The sequence below is a fragment of the Motacilla alba genome, chromosome 14 (genome assembly GCF_015832195.1).
Source record: "Motacilla alba alba isolate MOTALB_02 chromosome 14, Motacilla_alba_V1.0_pri, whole genome shotgun sequence".
In the NCBI taxonomy this organism is placed as follows: Eukaryota; Metazoa; Chordata; class Aves; order Passeriformes; family Motacillidae; genus Motacilla; species Motacilla alba.
In genome coordinates, this window is record NC_052029.1 from 13,219,649 (window position 1) to 13,241,740 (window position 22,092).

A 22,092-nucleotide genomic window follows, 5' to 3' on the forward strand; every position below is an offset into this window, starting at 1 on the left:
TTCCAAATGTTCCACTCTTTATTTGAAGTTTTACATGCCACCAGCGTACATGAAAGTTGCACATTCAGAACTGGACTCACTACGAGGACAAAGGGCCAGATGCAAACACGAAGTGTCAAACGAGCGCACGGACGGAGGAGCCCGAACCCAGGAGCCTGCAGGGATTTGTGACCAGGCTGTCACCCCGATGGCACTCGGGGTGTCAGAGATGAACCCCCAGTTTTAGAACCACCTCCCTTTGCCATCTCCAGAGTTGTGAGCTGGGTCTCCTCGCGTGGCACTGTTCCCTTTCAAGGAGCTAAACAAGAATTTTTGGTGATATCTCTACCAGAACTGAGGGTGTTTGGAGACCAACTACCCATTTAATGCTTTCCTGAATTCCCCTTTCTATCAATGCCAGCAGTTTTTACAAGGAGAAACGATTTCCACCCGCTGTTTAGAGGGAGAGACGACAGAAATAGGGACTCTTACACTGACATTTTATTTTCAAAGAAAGTTTTGATAGAAAAACATTTTCCCCAGCAGCCTTGGGCAGGGAGTTGCAGCTTCCACTTCAAAGGACAAACTTCAAAAACAAATCCAGTGTCCTAATGGTTTTGTGCTACATTACTTAATTGTCATACAGCTAATTAGCAATGCCTGATTTCACATTCTCTGTACATTGATGAAGTTCACAAAAGAAGGGGCTACTTAAAAGAATAAATAAAACAAGGCACCAGGCAGCCAGGCTCCGACAACATTAACATAAAATGTTACACTTTACTATTTAAAAAAACTGAAATAAAACCCCCATCATGATTAAACCTATATTGATCTGCCTTCCTTCAGATCTCAGAGCTTTGGATCTCTGCAAGGAAGGGGGGAGAACACAACATGGCAAGCGGGGGCTTAGCCTGTGCCTCTGCGTATGTATTTCACCAGCGTGCAGCAGAGATCTTTAAAATTCTAATTATTTCCCTATCACCAAGTAAGATCGGGATCAATAGATGGTACAGAGTGACCCCTTTCCTCCAGTGTCAGGGGAAAATTAAAAAAAAAGAAAGGGGAGGGCGAACTGAGAGCGTCAGAGGTCAATGCCACAAAACAATAGATATTGATGTCTCCATTCATTTCAAACAGCGGAAAGGTCAATGCCTCCCTTGCTTCATGTTTTATGGCTGAAATCCTGCTGCTAACAGCAACAATGTTAGTAGTCAGACCTCATCCATCCTTTTTTATTATTATGATTATTTCTAACCAGGTTAGCCATTTTGAAAATTTGACGAAAGCTGGGAGCAGCAGTGGGGGGCTGGGTAGGAGGAGAAGAGGGGAAGCTGCCCTGGAAATTAATGGAAGAGATGGTTTCCATTAGTTTTCAAGTCTCCCTGTCCCCCTACCTGTGCCCCAGTTTGTCCCTCACTGCCCCCTAAAAAATGAAAAGGGCCTGAGGCAACATCCCTTCACTATTAATCATTATTCCCCGTACAACATCCCAATTGGTTTCTATGGAAATGATTCTGCTGCTGGAGTACCCTGGCTGCCTGTGCATCTCAAAGAGGCAGGAGAGCTGCAGTGGAAGGAGACTGGGCTCTGCAGCACCCAGCACAGCTCCTGCACTGCTCTCCCAGCTTTGGACACTCTGCTGGGACCAGCCAAGAGGGAACTGCATCCACCCTGAAACAACCCTTCTGCACTGGTTCACTCCACCAGCGGGAAAGTCCCAAATTTCTACAGCCCTATCCTAAAACAGCACTGCTGGAAGAAAGCACCCAGCACCTCACATGGACGGTCCCACACACCTGTCCATTGTCCCCCAGCTCTGAACATCCATGTGAGGGGACAGGTCCTGCTCTGCTCCCTGGGACCCCACACGCCTGGCAGAGGAGGAGGCAGTGATGGGAATTACACCCCAGTGAGTGGGGTTGTGGCTCTGCTGCTCTCAGTCCACGCCAGCCCCAGGTCTGCCCTCTGCTCCCCAGCAACACCTCGCCTGGAAGGGAGGGTTCAGCACCTGGGGAGCCTCCCCCCCTTCCACAAGTGAGGAAACAGGCCAAGCTCAGGATGTGTGTCTGGCTTCCAGAGGGAGATCCAAGACTCCATCCTGCCCTGCCTCCTCTCACTCCCATCTTCTTCTCCCTGACAGAGAAGTGACCACAGTCAGAGCTCTCCTGAAGAGACAGTCACCACACAGCCCCTTCTCCTAACAGAGCAGTGGATACGCTGCCATTTCCTAAAGAGACCATGAAATCAGCTTTGCAAACAGCTGAGGAAGCAATCCTTTAACCTACACTCCTAAGAAACCCACGGGAACACAGATGACTTAGCCCCTCCGAATTCCCCACACCACGGTCACTCCAGACCCTCCCAGCCTGCAGGAACCTCTTTGCCAAACAAGACTTTGGACATGAGCAGAGCAGCAAACTACATCGAGTTTTACACAAGAACAGAACTGTCCCAGAATATCCTTCTCCCACAGAACCATGGACACTTTGGGGGTGGTCAAAGCAAAGATTTCTGCTGCAGTTCCCAAAGATTGGAGGTCTGCTTTGGAAGGCAGCAAGGAACAGGCCAGCAGAGACTGGGATCCTGCAGAGGCACTCCCTGTGAGAAGGGCACCTTCTGGAATTGAATTCATTTGTTTCAGACTACGGACAGCAGCATCAGCAGGCTCAGAGATCACCTCTTTAAATGCTCACAGATAGCAGGAGGGAGATTTCTGGAGAGATGGGGACAGAGAAAAGGAAGGGGGATTTCATATTAAATAAAATCCAGGAGCAAAACCACCCCTGTCTCTGCTCCCCTCTCTTCCTCTACAGCTGCCTGCCTGAGCTCTGAGTGGGCTCTGAGTCCCATGCACTGCTCTGCTCAGAACATATGGAGCTGTGTTTAATAGCCCAGCTCTGCCAATTGGGTACTATTAGGGTGGGTTCTTTTCCCAGTGTAAATGTTGCAGAATATAAATTGTAATTAACACCGATGCCAAAATAGCACTTAGAGAAAATAAGCACATTATTAACATCTGGTGAATCCTGCCTGGAGTGCAAAAGCAGCGGAAATTCTCGCTCACCATAAGAGGATTGTAGTAGAGATATCAAGCACTGGCCCGGAGTTGGGGAGCTGGGGGTGGAAGGAGATTTTAGCTCTTTATTACTATTTGGGATGCTACCATTATCACCTGTGGGTGACCTTTCCTAGCCCTGCTTATAACTGGCAGCATCATCAGGACTTGTGACCCACTTGCATGAATACAGATGCCCAAACATCATATCCCTGGCGAGAGAATAACAGAACAGCACTACAAAGCATCCCTGGCTGCCGCTCCCATCCAGCAGCACACGAGGCAGGTGGATATGGATGTGCCAAGCCAAGTGCACAGCGTGTTCTACCAGGTGATTGCAACCCCAAGAGCAAAGGCTGAACACCAGAATCAAGCAACAGCTGGTTTCTGCACACCACTGTCCCCCAGCCCAGGTTTTCCAGCAGAACAGGAAGAGGTGAGCTGGCAGCACTGCCAAGCTCCCGCTGATGCCACAGCTGTTTATGCAGAGGAAATCCCCGCGGAGGGTGGAATGGCCTCACTGAACCAAACATCAGGATTCCTTCACAGGACTGAACAGGTTCCCTAAGGCATCAGAGAGCTCTTGCCACACCCTCCACCTTCCCTCTGCCCTGAGGCCAGCAGCACAAACAGGACAAGGCAACTTTGCCAGTGCTTCCAACAAGGAGGAGAAAGCGGCTTAGCAAACACCCTCTGCCCAGTCCTGCTAGTTATCTCAGGAAAAAAACACAGACAAAAACCAGGTGGAGCTGAAGTGGCCTGAACTGGACAGAGCAGCAGCTCGTGCTCCTGCCAAAAAGCACATCTGATGTGCTGAAGAGAGGGAGAGAAAGGAGGGAGAAGGGGATTCAAATGTGAGTAATATGACAGGAGGTAGAAAGAAGGACCTCAGGGGGCAGAGTGGGAGGGGAAACAGTGGCAGGAGCGGGGCAGCAGCTCCTCACACTCAGCAGCATGGAGCTGAAGCTGAGGCAGAGCCTCCAACACCCGAGGAGTGCTCACAGCTCAGCTGCAGCATTGCCAGGGGAACACGAGCAGGCCTCACCATCCTGCTGCATTCCAGAGGCTGTGCTGGCTCCCTGTCCTCAGAGGGGAACAATGAGAGCCTCGGGAAAGACAGCAAAGCACCAAGGCTTGGTCTCAGCAAGGCACAGACCTGTGCTAGCAGAGCCTGACACTCACCTGCTCTTTACTGCAGCCTCTCTGAGCACAAGGGTTGTCACAGCCTGGCTCAAGATTTACACCTGTGGGACACAATTCCAGTCAGGCTCACACGTGGCTGACTGGAAAGTAAGGACAGAAAGTCCTCCAGGGCTGGGAGATGCATTTTGTTCTCAAATCTATCCCATCAGACCAGGCTTCCTATGAACACTGAGGGCAGAAGAGCATTTGGGAGAGGGCATCTTGAGTAGAAAATGCTGACAAGGAGATGGGCACATCATCTTTGGACAACTCTGGGCCTCCCCAGAAAAGCAGAGCTCAACACATTCGGGATTTGGGTGAAGTCAGACAGCTCTGGTCAGCAGCTGCTTTGCAGAAGACAGACCTGGTACGCTACCAAGGAAAATTCTGCCACCCAGACTTGTAGCTCCAGGAATTTGTAACTTGGCTTTTGGTACAGCTGTCTGATGCTTTTAAAAGTGCTCAGTAAATAAGGCAATATGAAAGTGATCCAGACCACTACTGATGCCTGAGGAAGTTCTGTGGAGCAGAGAAGCTGACTGAAATCACACTGTGAAAATACTTCATAACATCTCTAAAATTAGCATGAGCTCAAGGCATGGGATATAAGGACAGAACTGGAACACTACATTCCCATCTACACTGCAAGACAGACTGCATATAAATCAGATCTGAGCCTCAACTTATTCACTGTAGGCACCATCTACCCTAGGACAAGGATTTCCAGAAGAGCTGAGAACTTCTTCCACCACACCAATGGAAACAGCACCAGCAGGAACACACCATGGTCAAGGTGTTAATGACCTTAAGCTGTTCTTAAAAAATAAAGAGTCCTTGTGGTACTTCTCAGTCAAAAAAAAAACCCTTTTAAATATCTGTGACTGCACGTGTGTGACTACAAATGCCTATTTGTAACATAGAAAAGATGTGATGCACTTCAATTGAGCAACACATTTCTGTGCCTCTGAGCTGGCCTAGGCTTTCTACTTTGCCAAAAACAGACTGAAGCAAAGAATGATTTCCACCAAAACCACAAAGCACACTGCCAACGTACACAGGGGCCCTTGGGACAGACACCAGGGGACACAGGGGAAAGAGCATTGTTAAGTCAGTTTCTCTTACCTTTCACTTCAGTAAAATAACAAAAACCAATTCATATTAACCGCAAGGAAATACTCATCAGATTCCACAAGCCTTTGAGACGGGATTTTCAGATGCAAGCAATATCCAATAGATGTTTCCCCACTGCAAAGAACCAGCTTAGCTTTTTTTTTTTTTTTTATTTTGCAATTGCACCTGGTTGAAGTGATTGTACAGCATCCAGTGAGGTGGCCAGGAGCCAAGGATGGGAAATCCAGGCCAACAAGAAGCTACTCCATGGGTTCACAATGACTTGTCCTTTCCATGCTGTGGCAGTCACCACCACAAATTGGGAGGTTCCTCAGCCACTCTGCTTTTGAACAAGGTAATTTCATCCAAGTGCCTCATGGGGACATCTCTGATGACCTCTGTCAAGTCCTCGTGAAGCAGAGGGAAAATGACGACGTTTAATGCAGGGCGTTCTGCCTGGAAACTAAATCAGACACAGGTTATTAGCCAAGGAAAAACACCAGTTCTGCAGTGCAAGGGAAGGGGATGGCCTGGGTATCGATCATGCAGGATGGGGGCAAGGAAAGAGGAGGCAGGAGGGGCAGCTGGAACTCCAGGTCTCCCACTCTTCCCCTCTCTGTGTCAGCAGGGAGCTCAGGCTGGGTTTGCATCCCTTGGCAGTGAGTCTGCTAAGCTGGCACAAGCCCAAATTGCACCTAAAATCGGGAGGGAGGAAGAAGTTTTTAAAAAAAATTAATAAAAAATAAATCAAGACAGGTAGGTATTCTTAGAGGATCAGAGATCCCAAGAGCTCTGCCCAAGCTGGGCAAGGTGCTCAGCGATAACAATTCAAACCACCTGCAAACCAGAGGCAAGTTGCAGAGCCATTAGGAAAATCAGGCCAGAGCAATGTCAGGCATTCCCTCGGGGCTGAGCCTGGGATTATCACTTCAGGCTGGGTTGTTCTGCATGCAGAGTCTACACTCTGCAATTAGAGCATAGGCAAGTTTAGAAAGCTCAGATGTGCAGATAAGCATTTAAGTGTGCTCACACTCACACACTGCAGCCTTCTTTTCAATCCAGGCTGCAGAGCGAAGGAAGAGATTTGCACGAGTTAAAGCCATTAAACAATGCAGAAAGAACCGTACAGAAAAAGCCCAAGTGCCCACCAGCAAGTGCTTTACATGACAGCAACCTGTGAGGAAGAGAAATGGTGTTACTCAGTGCAGTGTAACAAGAATTCAGCCTTTTAAAGCTGGGGAGGGGGTAAAACTGTAGCATAATTACCCTTAAGAGTTACACTTTAAAATGAAAATGATTTGTGACTCTTAGTGCCACTAAGGTGTTTCTGAAGGGTGTGACAAGGACCAGATCATTATCACCCAGGAGGAGGCAGAGTCACACTGGCAGCGCCAGTCCCTGGCGGCTGAACCAAGCTGTGCTGGGCCCAAAGAGAAGCTCTCTGCTCGACAAACTTAGGCAGGTGTGTGCCTGGAAGATTCCCAGCTCATTCTAGCTCTGAAATGGCCAGATTTCTGTCAAACAGTGAGGAAAGGTTGGAGATCCAGCTGCTGGAAACAGACATGAAAATCCCAGGTAGCAATACAGCCAGCTGAAGAAAGCAACACGGGAGACTGGCATTTCCTGGGAGACTGAAAGGACATTCCCATCCACAAACGATTTGGAGTAGAGCTGCCAAAAACACAGCAGAGAAACCTCCATTCCCAGGCTAGCTGCTCAGTCTTGGTGGGTTGAATTAATTTGCCTGAACCTAAGTAGCTGCAGGAATAAGAATTTCCAGCAACAGAACTACCTGGGGCAATTTTATATCTCTCTGCATCACAGACCTGCCCTTCATGCCTCATGCCTAAGGGCTGGCAGAAAAGGACACGGCTCCCTGAGTAGATCTGGGGACTTGTGTCAGAGCTGTGCAGCTTCTTACTTCCACAGCACTGCCCTCAAGAAATCAACCAGCAAATAACTGCTGATCTGGGAGGCAGCTGGTAAAGTCTGCAGTGAAATCACATAAAATACAGCCAAACGCCTCTTTGATAGTCCCTGCTCTGCCTCAGCTCTTCGTGTTTCTTATCCAACACCACAGTCCTGCAGAGAAAATCATGTTAATAGACCAAGTTTACTGAAGTTCAGCAAAGGAAGAAACTGCCATCTCCCCAAGGGAAAGAAACTGCTTCCTTCTTTGTATATAGACTCTCCCAAATTGGACCTGAGTGCTGCCTTCTCACCACGTACAAAACTGTAGTTTATAAGCAGCCTTTACATGTAGCTATAAAAACAAGAACCCAGGCAAGTTTACATGATGAACTGCCACCGAGACAAGTGAAAAACCCCAACGCACTGAGTGTCCCTCCTAAAGAGGCTGGGTTTATACCAGGGGCTTGAACTTGATCTTAAAATAAGAGGGAAAAAAAAGAAAGCTTTGTGATTTTCTCCCCCCCCCAACAGGAAACTGTATGTTACTGCAAACCTTGTAAATTCCATACCCCAGCAAGTTGACGCCGGAGAATTCTTTCCATGTACAATTTGCGTGATTTAAGGAAAAAAAAAAATCAAATGCACATGGTTCACTATTATTCTCAGTTAAATGTGCGTGCAAAGCCTCTCCTTTAACTGCCTGTTAAAAAACACCCTGATTTTAACGAGCAGCTGTCATAATGTTAAACTGGGATTAGCAGTTCCCAAAAGCAGCCTCCCTCTGCAATCTATGCTCCTTTCGTCCTCCCCCGGAAGGCAATTCCTTTCTTCATACACCTGTCCAGGTGGGCTAGATTAAGTGAGAGGCACTTAGAGCCCTACTTCGAAAGGCCCCAGGCATGGGGAGGAGATAACAAGAAGGGGAAGAGAGTGAGTTAATGAGTTGCAGAACAGCTCCTGTAATCTTCTTGAGGGTTCTTTCCTCATTCCACACCTGGATGGACTTCAAACTCCATCCACCTCTGCAAAACGCACGGCTTGTAAAATTAAAACCCGAAGGACAGAGGAGGATGTTGACCCAGGGAGACAAAAGAGCTGCAGTTTCAGACATGAAGCCCTGCTTTTTTTTGGTTTGGGCTTGGTTTTTGGTTTTTTTTTTTTCCAAGGGAAAAAAGCCAAGGATATGCTTGCTTGCTCTCTCCTACAAAACCTCCAGACTAAACTCATCATGATTAATTAAATGAAAGCAAGTTTTCTAGGCAACTGACTAGCAGCCCCTTCAAAACAGATCCTTTAATCAGAAACAACCACTGGGATAACAAAGAAAACACCTCCCTCCCCCATGTATATTTTCCAGCATAACCTCTGGTCCAGCAGAATCAACACCAAACCAAACCACCAGCCAGCAGGAATTTCCTCAAGGAGGTTTCTAAGTGTCCTCATGTGGATGTGGACACAGAGCAGACCTGGCCTCAGCAGCTGGTTGGAATCATCCACAGAGCTGGGAAACAAATGATGAAGCACACCCTGTGTCACAAATTCCTCCTGGCATCAGCCTCTCTCTGCTCTTAGATCTTGGACTGGTTGTATGTGGATGAAAGGGTTAATGATGTTTTGCTATTTGTCTCCAGAATTCTGCCAGAACAGGTGTGGACTGGACTCAGTAAGGTTATTTTCAAGTGAACAGCTTGGTAAATAGCCGAACACTACACTCTCAATTACTTCCAACCACTGTGGCAGGATCCAATATGTAGGTCAGGGACAAAGTCAAAAAGAAAAAGTCTAAAGCAAGGCTGCACTTTGATCAGATTTCCTCGATTTTAGCAAGACAAAAGAGGCCCTCCCTGGAATGCAGTTATCTCCTGGCAAACATTGACATGCCTCTCCAGAGAGGACAGTGAGTCCCCAGGAGATTCCACCTGCTGATAGATCCAAAGGGTAGCCCAAAGCCGTGGGGAATCTCACCAGCCAGCCTGGAAAGATGGATCACACCCCCCTGTGACCCTCTGCATCACAGACCCTGGAAGGGGACAGCTCTCTGCATTAGGTGCTGCTCAAACCTCCTTTACTTGTAGGGAAAGTATTTGGGGCTGAAGAATGTTCTTCCCCTTGAGATTTCCACAGGAACCCAAGGAAAGCCCTAAGCCAAATCAGAGATTTCAGCACAGCCCACTTCACAGAGGCTGGCAAGCAGGGCCGAGGGCACGCAAGGAGGGATAATTAAACACTGCCAACAAAAGCAGCACACAGCAGATGAAGTGGGGAAATACAGTGCATCAGGAATGGATCAAGGGCAGATCTCTGACCTCCATGAACCAAGCTGAGCTTATGGAAAAAGAAGCTCTAGAGAAGGAGAGGAAGGAAGGAAATGAGGAGAAGTTTGATTTGGGGGAACAGAGCACAGTAGGAACAGAGCAGATGTGGAGTCTGGTTGGCACAACTCTCCCAAATGCAAACCAGTTCCTGCTGCAGTCACACACCTTCTCCCCTCTCTGTTTTGACCTTCCCCACAGGCTGATGAGCTGTTTTTGGAGAGGCACAAGTTTCTCAAGAGCAGAAGTTTCAGACCAACTCACTTTCTGCCCTGTATGCAGCTTTCTCACCTCCATGCACAAAGCCCTGTTAATCCTCTGCCAGGCACAGCCTGGTTTTACTGGAAGACTTGCTCACACCTCCAAGTTCAAGTGTGGCATCTGTCTTGAAAGCTTCAGCCAGCAAACCTGAGCCAGCCTGGAAACTCCCTTCCTGCAGCATGGCACAGAGGAATGGAGGAAGTGCCAGGACAAGCTGGAGCAGCTGGCAGCAGCATGACCCAACAAACACACACTCACACTTTTCTCATCTTCTCAGGGAAGGCCAGGCAAACACTTAAGATTTGTTCCACTGGCCGTGCCCTGACCTCGGCAGCAGGGAGCTGCAAATCTCTCCTTGCTTACAGTGACTGCCACAGAAGCTTCTGCAGGAGCATCTTCCAAAGAAATTTTGGCCTCACCAAAGGAACTGTAAGTGGGATTCTCCCAGGCCCCTTCCCCTGGGAGCAGGGAGAACCTTTGCCTCCCACTCATCCCCCAGAAGCTTCTCAGGGGGGTCCAAGCCTTCCCCACACTGACTACAGCAGATCCATTCTCTAGTGCCATTCTCCCTTCCAGCCCTGCCAGAGTGCCAGTGCTAAGCAGACTTTATTTCCAAACCTCAGAAATGGACTTGAAAAGCTCCCAAGGAAAGATGTTCAGATTCCTCTGGCTGCTCTTAACTCCACACAATGAGATATTTTTGCTATAAAGTGTTTTCCTTTAGGGGTATCTTCCATCCCTTCATGTCTGTGTAGACAAACCAACATTCTCCCACAGCTGCTGATTTTTTCCACACTAAGTCCCATCACTGCAGTCTCCAACCTGAGACCAAGGGGTGTAGATGGGACACTGGAAATCACTCACACACATCACTGCCAACTCTCCCATTATCCTGAATGCAGCTTCTTCATTTGCCACTGCGTTGAGCCACAGGGAAGGAGCAATAACACATCAGACTCATCCCGAGCCGAGGCAAATTACATCTCTCTGCTGTGGTTTCCCTGTAAGGCATGAATGGCACTCTGCTACTTCTCCTGTGAGCTGAGGTTTGTATCAAACACGCCTGCAGACTGAGGTTCCTATGTTATTTTGCCAGCTGAACTCTGCATCACTCAAATGTGACCGGACAATTAGAGGGGGAGGGAATAAGAACCCAAAGAGCGATGCCAGAGCGCCCAGGACACGTCCTAGGGGAGTGCTCTGCCAGAGCAAGCTGAAAGTTATTTCCTAATCTCTTCCACAAATTAAAAAGCTACTGCAATAACTGCTCAATTAGATTTATTTTACTATGGAAATGCTTTAAAGCTGCAGTTAATGCTTCCGTTCAGCCTTTTACACCCTCATGAAGAGAAAGCACGACAGTGCTATTCCAATATTATTTCTCAGCCAAGAGAGAGAGGACAATCCTTGAAAGTTATTTCATGCACAAACCAATCTGCCCGCTGAGGAGGGTTTCAGAACTGAATTCCTTTCAAAACGCCTGAGCTGGCAGTTAGAACGAGGCATTTGGGTCAGCCACAGGAATGCATTTAAAGAAGGGGGTTTGTGAGTACCCCCAAAAGAAGATCAATTAATATGGCAAACTGGGGATGGTCCCACACGCCCTGCTGGCTTGTAAAGTATTTAAACCCACCCATAAACAACACCCCTGGTAGAAGCAAAGGTGTCTGGGCCACACCTCGTGCGTTCAACCTTCGCCAAGCCCGCCAAGGAATCCTTGGGCAACGCAATCTGACAAGGATGCAGTTTGTTATTCAGTCTGTGACAGAATGATTCAGGGGTTTCCAAGAGCAGGAAATGAAACAGACAATGAAAGCTTGAGCGGGATGCTAATGATTCACTACACCAGCCTGGTGATACATTAAGTCCTCTGCAATCCCACTTGTGTGGGGCTGGCAGGGTGGGATCAGCAGCCACTGCCAGCAGCTCTGGGACCAGGAAAGCCAGCAGCGTACAGACAGGGACTTCTTCAAGGTCAGAAGCAAGAGAAGGTGCTGAAGGGATGCAAAACCAGCTTGAAAATCTTGAATAAGCCCTAGGTGCTCACAGCAGCTTTTTGCAGTGTCAGTAGGACTGCAGCAGTCGGGTGGGCAGCACAGGATCAGCTGAATTCAAAGATGATCTTGCAATCACCCACTGCCCCTAGAGCCCCCTCCAACCCCTCTAAGAGTAAAAGGGATCCCCAAAGGGGATTTTATGAGCCTGAGGCCACAATGAGAATCCAGGTGAGCAGAATGCTGCAGGGATATCCGGGGCAAGGGGGAATACTTAGCCCTGAGATGAGCAAAAACTCATCTGTGATAACTCAGTCCTGTGCTAGATGCCAGGAGAGGGACTGGCTCACTCAGCACTTTCCAATGCTCCATTTCAGCCCTGTGCTCCCACCTGGAAGCCCTGGTGGGAGCTCTGTTTCTGCAACTGAATCCCAGGAGGCTGCTTCATCCCTTCAGCAAGCTCACAGCCACGCAGGGCCACTGGAATCAGCAGTTTAAGAAAAAGGGAAGATCCAGCCAAGGGTTTCACGTTAAAAAAGGACAATAACAAGCACGGGGAAATTTAGGTAATGCTACAGAAGACAGAACAAGAAGATCTAATTTAGGCTGAAAGCTCTTCCTAGAAAGTGGCAGGAACCTTATCATGGAAGTCACTTCAAACCAAGCAGTGCTCATACCTGACACAGGCACAAGGCTGGGTAAGTTTGTGTTTCTCTTCCTCTGAGTTTGGATTCCCCAGAACAGTAAAATTGTCCTAAATGAGAAAAATTCTCTGCACTTTCCAGCACTGGTTAAGCCAAGAGTGACCTGAGTCACAGAACCACAGAATTGTTTAGGGTGGAAAAGCCCTCTAAGACCAAGACAACCATTCCCCCAGCACTACCATGGTCACCACTGAAGCAGGTGCCACATCCTCATGGCTTTTAAATCCCTCCAGGGATGGAGACTCCACCACTGCCCTGGGCAGCTTTTGCCAGGGCTTGAGAACCCTTTTGGTGAAGAAATTGTTCCTAGTATCCAACCTAAACCTTCCCTGGCCCACCTTGAGGCCATTTCCTCTTGTCCTGTCCCTTGTTCCCTGACAGCAGAGCCTGACATCCCCCTGGCTGCACCCTCCTGCCAGGGAGTTATGGAAAGACAGGAGGATCCCCTTGAGCCTCCTTTTCTCCAGGCTAAACACCTTCAGCTCCCTCAACTTCTCCCCATGGACTTGAACTCCAGACCCTTCCCCAGCTCTGTTCCCTTCTCTGGGCACCCTCCAGCCCCTCAATGTCCTTCCTGAAGTGGTGGGCCCAGAGCTGGACACAGGATTCAAGGTGTGGCCTCACCAGTGCTGAGCTGCTCAGGTGCTTTGCAAAGCCATTTGCTGGAGAGAGGCACCAGTGAGAACGGGGGCAGAGAGCATGGAGAGAACTGCCACGTCCCCTCTCTGACCCCACAGCTCTGGGGGGATGCTGCTCCACTGCCCCACACAGCCCCAGCCCATGCACCATCTCCCAACAGCTCTCAGACTCCAGGAATTGACAACAGCCCTTTTGGGAGACGTGAACAGCTGAGCCCAGCTGCCCACCCAGCACCCCAAAACACTCCAGCTGCACCATGGTTTTTCCCTTGGATTCATTTCTATAAATCACAGCTCACCTCTACACCTCGACACTTTTCCCCTTCTTTATGAAGAATCCCTAATGACACCATGTTCTCAGAGGTTTTTTGTTTTGCTTTAGGTTTTTTTGTTTTGCTTTGGGGTTTTTTTAATTTGTTTGTTTGTTTTTATTTTATTGTAGCTTTCTTGATCTTTTTCCAAGGTGTTTTTCCAAGGACTTTTCACTGGCTTGTATTGTCTGGTGTTGTAGAGTCCTTGAAATCACCACAATGATAGGAGCTATCTAAACACTTCAGCTAAACCCGACAAAATTCTAAAGGCACACAGTGGAAAATAAAAATCTGTCCTTGAAGCCAAGGGGATATTTGCCAAAGCATTTCCCATCCCCTCTTCCAGCCTGTTTTCTGATGGCAAGGAAAGCACCAGGAAAGCAACTTCTCCTGCACATTTGTAAGTGCCTGCTAACCCCATGTAGCTGTGCAAGCCTGAAGTCATCCAAATTCCTTGCCCGCAGGATTTCTGGGGCAGAGACATACCGGCATATAAATACGATTATTTAGCATGCAGCCCGTCGGTAAATGGTGAGACCTTCCATGGGTCACAGCTCCATCTACTGACTCTTCCACAAAATAACACTGTGGAGAAGATCGGGAAAGCTCCTGGAAGGCTCAATCCCTTTGGACACACGGGTCTGTGCAGGAATTTGGAAGCAATCCCAGCATGGCAGCTCAGCCCAAAATGGCAAAGAAAATTTACCTTTTCTGCAAAAAAGTCTTGGCACAGCAGCAAGTCTGGGGTCACACCTGAACCTCCAACCACAGGGCCTCAAATGGTGGTGGTTTAGTGTTTGTGGAATTAGTGCTGCAGTGGTTTGAACAGAAGAGTTATTTAAACAGGGATAAGACGTGCTTGGAGCTGAGCACTCCAACAAAGTTTGGGTCCAGGCATAAAATGGAAAACATTGTGTTCATTGGACTTGCTGCTATCTGAAGTGTGGCAGCAGCTGAACACCATGTGATGGGGGGAAAAAAATGTCAATTTACACAGAAACTGAAACTAGACACACGTCACATGTGAAACCTGAGGAAGATCAGGGAAGTGGAAATGGATCACTCGAGCCACATCTCCCACTCTAACCACGACGCCCTTCTCATGTGCAGAGCATCTCCCTGAACCATAAAGGAGCTCCCCCCTCCCATCCACACTGAAGGAAAAAGAATAAAGAAAAACACTGCAATGATTTATCTGCCCAGAGGGAAACAATCTTTACAGTCTTCTCTACAGCTCAGAGGAGACCTTGCCCTTGCAAGCCTCCTGTTTGCTGATGAGGCTCCAGATGAGCCCTGTTCTGCTTATTGTGTTTCATTGCAAAAGAGCCAGAACTGAATCAGAGGCTTTTAATGACTCAAATACACAAATTGCTTTGTCCCAAACGGCAGCGAACTTCAACCAGAAACTGCTCACCAGAAAGCTGGACAGGGTCTGGTTCAAAGCTGTCACAAGACTAAGAGACATGAGAACAACCTCTCTTTTCAGGCCAGTGGAACAGAAATACATAACACTAACCTCCTTTTACAGTAAAAAGGGACAGTTTGAGAAGCAGTTCAGGCTTTAAGCCATTGCTGTGATGCAGCAGATTTAATTCCCAAGCTGCCATCACCACACCCTGTATATTCACCATCTTCCAGTACAATTCCACAGCTGAAACCAGTCTGTTCTCCCCAGATAGATTCTGGCTTCTTCTGTTACCCAAACCCTCCTGTGCACCCACACTTGAAAAAGGACTGCCCTGCACTATATTGCATTTCCAAGCCCTCTCAGCTCTACCTCCTGCAGCAAACTCCTGATACGTGGACAGCCCTGGGTCCTTCCCATTCCCACTCACTTTTCTTCTCTCTTTTAGAGGTACTGGGAGAATGTGAATCTTTTTTGGCCCCATTCTGCTGTTCAAAACTATTCTCTCATCCTAAATGACACCATCACCACAGCCCTAAAACAGGAACTCTGACCCTCAGTGGGACCTGAGGATCAATTGCCCCAGCTCAAGAAAGGGAGCAAACAAAGGCTCCAGGTCCCTCCTCTCACCTCCTCCCTCCCATCCGCTCCCCTTGTTTCACACACAGCATCCACACACATTCCAAACAAATGGAAAAAAAAATAAGCATAAATCCCCTCGCTTCATTCTGGCACAAGGAGAGATAACTTCCAACTTGCTGCCTGGTGTAAAACTTGGATTAAAGAGACACCAGCTGCACGCTCTTAGAGGAAGCCATGCTGTGTGAATTGGAGCCATACCCACAGGTTTCAGCTCACACACAGATTTTACTGCACATCTCTCTGCCTTGGAGTAGCAGACAAAATGCAGTCAAGAGCAAGTCAATTCCTGACCCCATCCCAAGGCACATTTGTGCAAGGATGAGAACGGAATTGCTGGAGAAGTCACGTGGTTACAGACTCACTGATGGCTCATGGAAGACTCCAGGCTCTGCTTACACATCATTTTCTGTATTTTGTTTCTTCCATTTGATTACTAGAGACAGTTGCATGAGAACAGGATCTTTGTTGCTTAGGAGAGCATCTGCTCCCACTGCTTATCCTCCTCCTGAAGTCATAATCTTACATGACATCAAAATCGTTTCCAGAGCCACCAATTACAATGTCACAGAGGATTATGACTTCAGGTGTAGAATTTGCAGAGGGAGCAGATGCTCTCTTCAGCAAAAAAACCCCAAAACCCAACCTTCAAAAAACCCTGTTTTCATACAAGTGTCTCTATTAATAAAACACAAAAGAAGAAAATAAGTTTGACAGCCAGAACTGTAGCTAAATATAAAAATAGTTTTTAACATTTCCATCAGGCATCAGCTGCTCTTTAGAAAGTTCCCAGGCTTTAGATTATAAAGAGGTAGAGAATGCAGTGAGAATCAGTCCATGACAGAGAAAAAGAGGGAGAAAAGACTGCAGAATGGTTTATTTTTGCTCAGTAAGTGGACATTCAAATTTTGGTCAGTGTGCTGCAACAGCACCTCAGAAGGGAGGGAAAACAAAAAATGGGAACTGCAGATTTCTGGTTCTTTCCAAGGATCCCCAAAGCACAACTGAAATCAACCCAGCAATGTTTTTACAGATATGAAGCCCTGTGTAAAACAAACTCAAAGAATCCTTGTGGCATCACAAGGAGTTTACTCAGATGTTTCCAACAATCCCGTCCCAGAAGGACACAGAGGCTTTCAGAGGCAGCAACAATCTCAGGAGCAGTTTGGTAGGGAGCTAATAGAGTCACAGCCTTGCCTGGATTTGATCCACGGAAAGAAGCCAAGTGTAATAAGTTAGTTTGAAGCTGGAGGAAGGCTGCGGGGGGAGGAGCAGCCTTTAGGATGCACTAATAACGCCGTGTGATTTGAAATTTTTATTAGAGCTTAACAGGGCACAGCAGCAGTAGGTGACAAAGAAAACAGGCTGAAGGTGGGGAAATGGCCTCATAGAATAAAAACATAATAATGGAAAGTCTGCTGCATGGGAAATATTTTGTAAGATGACTGCCATTATTAGAAGATTTCCAAATGCCAAGCGTAATTAAAAGCTCTCTTTTCAAATGCAGTTCACGGCTCACACACAAACCTTTCCCACCACGTGAGCCTCAGAACGCTGCGAGGGGCCAAGCAAAATGCATTTAAGAACTGCCAAACGTGCAAAGGCAGTTTGTACCGATTCTCCCCCCTCAAGCACCCTCCGAAGAAAAAACCCTTCACAACAACCCTTTAAAGGCTTTGAATTGCGCTGCCAGGGGATTATCAGTAAGTGACATTTACAAGTGATTAGAGGACAGAGAATTATCTTAGTCACTTGTGGGAAAGGAGGAAAGCTTCAAGGTCAAATCTCTCAGTACTTAAACGTCGGCAGATGTTTTGTTTACACAAAAAGTGTCATTTGATTTATGATGGAGCTTTGCATCCAGAACTTCAGCTCAGCCAGCAGAACTGCAGAGAACATGGGTGGGAATGGAATCAAGAATTCATATAATACCTTCAAATATTTCACTGATTCACTCTTATTAAAGTAAGAGGCTGGCTTATGTGCCAAACAGTTACACATTACCTATTAGCTCTTTGGAACAAGAGCTCCAAGCCATATAAACCTTGGCAAGCCAGGGGACAGAGATAAATCTCCAACAGCTCCAGAAATCCCACATCCACCCTTTTCCTCACTCACCTCCGGACAATGGACTGCTGGAGATTTTTGCAAACGGTAAGAGATTCTCCCATAAACATGTGGCACATGATGACCTCAAGGCAGCTGGCCATGAATGACATCACTGCGTCAGACTGCAGAGTCCCGCTCCGGGAGACGATGCAAAGCCGCTGGAGAGAGGAGCAGTGACTCAGTGCCTGGAAGAACTGGGCGCCCGCACAGAAGTAGGGCTGTTCCAGCCTGCAGGAATAAACAAAAACAACTCAATGGGCAATTCATGCCCGGGATGCTCTCAGACAAGAGGGAAAGACACGGCACATTCATGGGGGGCTGGCAAATGCCTGCAGTCCTGAAGGACAAGGGCACAAATAGGCAGGAAAGCCCTAAGCTGCAGAATTCTGGCGCCCACAGGGAGTGACCTTGGAGCAACCCTGGTTTTGCAAGTTTCCCACAAACCATGGTGGGTAAGACAAACAGCAGATCCATTCAGGTCTTAAAAGCACAGCCTGGCTTCTGTACCTGACATCCACCAAGCAGGTGGTGTGGATTTAGGGACCTTCTGCTCCAGTGTACAAACACTGCCCAAACTGGTCATATCTTCAGTTTACTGCCTGGGGAGAAGCAGGCATGAAAAACACACAGAGCACACGGGCTGATGCAGAACTGGGGCCAACACAGCGACCACCCTGGCAAAGGATCAGAGCTACTGCTCTCCCCACAGGAGGAACAACCATCATCACTCCAACTTTTGCCTTAAACGCCTGGCTCAGGGAAGAGAGACAGGATCCTCTATCATGGTTGATCCAGGAGGGAAATAAAATGACCCAGTGAAGCCATACCTGGCCAACAAGGGGTTTTACCCAGCAGCATAAGTGAGTGACTCCCTCACAGAAACCAGCCTGCAGGGAGCTGAACCTGCTTGAGGCCCGTGCCACCAGGACAGTTCATCTGCTTAGTGCAGATTTACTACCAAGCTTCAGAGCACTTGGGAATCTCAGTCATTGGGTCAGGAAAGCCAAGAGCTCCAAGAAAGTTAATCCATGAGGTGATAACAAGCTGTCGGGCCCAGCCTGATCTGGGTAATCTCTGCATAGGCTTTGTAGTATGCAGGGGCATCTCAGCAACTTAATCCTGTTAATTGAGAACTTCTGTTTCAGTCCCAGCCTGCGACTGCTGTGGGGTGGCATTGCCTGAAGAGATCCTAAGAGCATATCTACACTTTAGGTAATAAGTTAAAATTCACATCAAGAGAACAGGCAGCCTCTTCAATTTTTCAACATCATTAGTGGGGCACTGCAAATTTAGGACAAAAAGCAGAGAATCTCCAGGATCCAGGTTTCCAGGTGAATCTCTGGGACGCACCAGCCACACCAGCAATGCCGCCCTGCACTCGCTAGATGGCAATGCTGCTTTGGAATAGCCCCTTGTTCCTCAGCCTGGAAAACCGGGAAGGGAAAAATGGGTGGAAACAGCGGGGAATTAGTCAAATCAAAAGGAAACTACGTTATCAAGAGGAAGTGCTAATTTCTAAAACCATCTTAAGCCAATATAAAACCTTCGACTTTACTCAGGGAAGAAGAGTGACAGTTTCCACCCAAATGTAGTACAAGACAGCCCTACTGCAGCCTTCATTCCAGGCTTTGTGCTGCCTCCCATCTCCATCACTCTGGGCCTCCATTTCAAAGCCTCAGGAAGCTACAGGGCCTAGGATGAGCACTACACACCCAAACCTCCTCCCCCAGCCCTCAGCTCCTCCATGGCTATTTACTCTCCTCAAGGTTAAAGACACATTCACACAACCCATAGCCTTGAGCCACTGAATTCCCAACAGCTGCCACCCCTCGGATGAGAGACCAGCACACTCCTCCCCCATTACAAATGGGAAATGGTGGAAAATGAAAACCCTCCTGAGGTGTTTCAGCCCCCCTGGCTCCCCTCACCCTTGCAGTGGATCAGGGACAGGCACAGAAGCACCAGTCTCAGGTGATGAGCAGTCATTTCAGCCACAGTAACTGTCACCTTGCTGTCTCAACTGCACAGCACTTTGGAGCTTTGTGAACAAAGAGGGACAATGGCACTGACAGGTTCTGCAGTTTCACTGAAAGAAGCTGATTTTGGATTAAAAAAAAAAAGAAAAATCCCATCTCTCTAAAGTGATAACATTTGTGTTCATGTGGACTAGTGCAAGGAAACCATCACACTTCCCTTTCACAAGCACATTTTGGCTACCATGAAGCTCCTTTGTGCACTCTTTAGGATCAGACCCTTGGTAGGATCCTTTAAATCCTATCAGGAGAGGAACACCAACAGGACAAACTCTAAATCTGGAATGTTCTCAGTACATTATAAAGGAAAGAAAAAAATTAAGAGGCAAGATTTTCATACAAACCCAGGGCAGACAAATATCTCATTGGGAAACCCAAAAAAAAACTCTACATTATCTAGACAGTGTAGGAGTCTTTTCCTTCCTGGAAATTTAATAGGTGTGCATGTACAAAGCCAGAAAATCAGCAAAGGCATGTAGTATTTAACCAGCCCTGACAAACTGCTAGCTCCCAAATAAGCAGTATGCACTTTTCCTTATCTAACAGGAAGGCAGTCACAGCACTTTTTGCTCCTAAAACACTGGTTAAAGGGCATATCCTGAGCCCTCAAGGACAACATGCAATGCCTTCCCATTCTCCACAAGTCAGGAAGGAAAATATCCAGTTTTCAAGGCATTGCATCTACCCTGGACCGGAACACTTTTAAATAGCAACCACAATAAACCACACATCACATCTCTGGAGATCCACAAACAAAACGGGAGATGTTCAAGGGCAGCCCCTCACCTGAGATCTCTCAAACACTTGCAGTGTTTCAGCATGTCCATGAGAGCAGACATATAGACCACCTTGCCCATCATGCCCAGGTTGGCCAAGGAAAGAGTCCGCAGGTGCTGGCACTGCAGTCCGATGTTGACGAGCCCAGAGCCCGTGAGAATATTTGGCAGCTGTGCTAAGGTGAGGCTCTGCAGGTAAGTCAACTGGCTGATGGCAGCCACCTCTGAATCCCCCACGCTCTGTGCCCGGACACAGGGAGGCAACGAGTTCCGAATGGCCGGCTCGTTGCGGGGCATGGCAGAGGAGAAGCTGGACCCAATTATCTCCAAGGTTTCCAAAAATCTGAGGCTTCCCATCAGAGCCCAAAACACTGAAGACTCGATCTTCTGATTTGTCTGGTCCCCTAAGTTCCTTGGATATGTCTGTATCCCAATCCGAACTTTCCTTCCAAATGTTTGGGGCACCAAATTAGGTGTGGTGGGAGGCTTCTCCACGCTTGCACCAACATCTGTGATGGAGCAAACTGGCAGTGCTAATGAGAGCAGGTGCTTTAGCCTGGACAGGAGCTGGCACAGGTGGTTCCCTATGCTTTCAGAGCTGTGATGGTGAGCTGCAGAGAGGTTCAGGTGTTTCAGGTTGCAGCAAGACACTACCAGGCTTTCCAAAATGCTGCTGTCGATGTCATCTTCTGCTTTCCGAAACAAGGACTCTGGAGCCAGGCAGTGAACGCAGCCACTGAGGTTCAAACTGGTCAGGCTTTTAAGATCCTTCCCACCATTAATGACCCTCTGGATCAGGTGGCCACCAGATAAGGTGCATCGGCTAAAGCTGAAGTAGAAAGGGTTGTTGAACTTCAAGTGTTGCAGGAGCCCAGAGCCGTTAATCCAGGCTTTAGGCAGTTGTAAAGCATCCAGACGAACATTTCGGGCCATGGAGTCCAGGAGGTTTTTGGTGGCTCCCGTCTCCGCAAAGCTGCCAGGGGCAGAGATGAGGAAGGCGTGGAGGTTCTCAGGTGTCCGATCACTCAGTACTGCCAAGTACAGCCTCACCACCTCCTGATTGACATAGCCAGGAGCCAGCCTGGCGTAGAAGATGCGGAGGTTCTGGTAATGGGGCACGTTGCTCTCGCCCACCATCAGCTGCCCAGAGAGCATGAACCCCTCCCGCGAGCGATCGAGGATCTCAAAGTAGAGCAGCAGTTTCTCAAGGCTGGTGCAGCACGGCACGACCCCGTAGGAGGGCGTGTAAAGGGTTTGCTTCAGCTCCGAGACGCGGCTGAGGGTGGCTTTGCACTCGCTGCTCAGCTGGCTGGCATCAAAGCCCGGGTTCACGTCGATGGCCAGGGAGCGCAGGTGCTGCAGCGTGGACAGCATCTTGGAGAGCCGCAGAGAGGTGACGTGGCACCCGGACAGGTTCAGCTTGACCAGGTTTTTGCACCGTGTTACGTGGTCGATGGTGGAGCTGGGCAGCCAGTAGCAGCCGGCCATGTTCAGCTGGTAGATCTCCTTTCCAATGTCCCTCATCAGCTGCTTCACTTTGTCTTTGTTTACCTGCACCCAAACAAAACCACGTTCAGTGAGAGATGCGGCAGTGGCGGACACTGACTCCGTTTCCCAGCTGGAAGTGGGGATAAGAGTGGCTGGTGCTTGGATTATGTGGCTCATCCAAA

General features: G+C 48.2%; 1 protein-coding gene across 4 annotated transcripts in view; it reads right to left on the reverse strand.

Annotated features, from left to right (window-relative positions):
• The window catches only part of FBXL18 (F-box and leucine rich repeat protein 18), a 23,982-nt gene continuing 1,890 nt past the window's right edge, over positions 1-22,092 (reverse strand). For 2 of the 4 annotated variants that reach the window (XM_038150816.1, XM_038150818.1), the window contains 3 exons: positions 20,433-21,973; positions 17,623-17,841; positions 1-5,792 (listed from right to left, as the gene is read on the reverse strand). In XM_038150816.1, coding sequence (XP_038006744.1) covers positions 5,636-5,792; positions 17,623-17,841; positions 20,433-21,973 — 1,917 coding nt within the window. In that variant the 3' untranslated portion in view covers positions 1-5,635. Of the gene's footprint in view, positions 5,793-6,437; positions 6,504-17,622; positions 17,842-20,432; positions 21,974-22,092 lie in introns of all 4 variants that reach the window. The other 2 variants (XM_038150819.1, XM_038150817.1) reach the window with 2 other exon arrangements.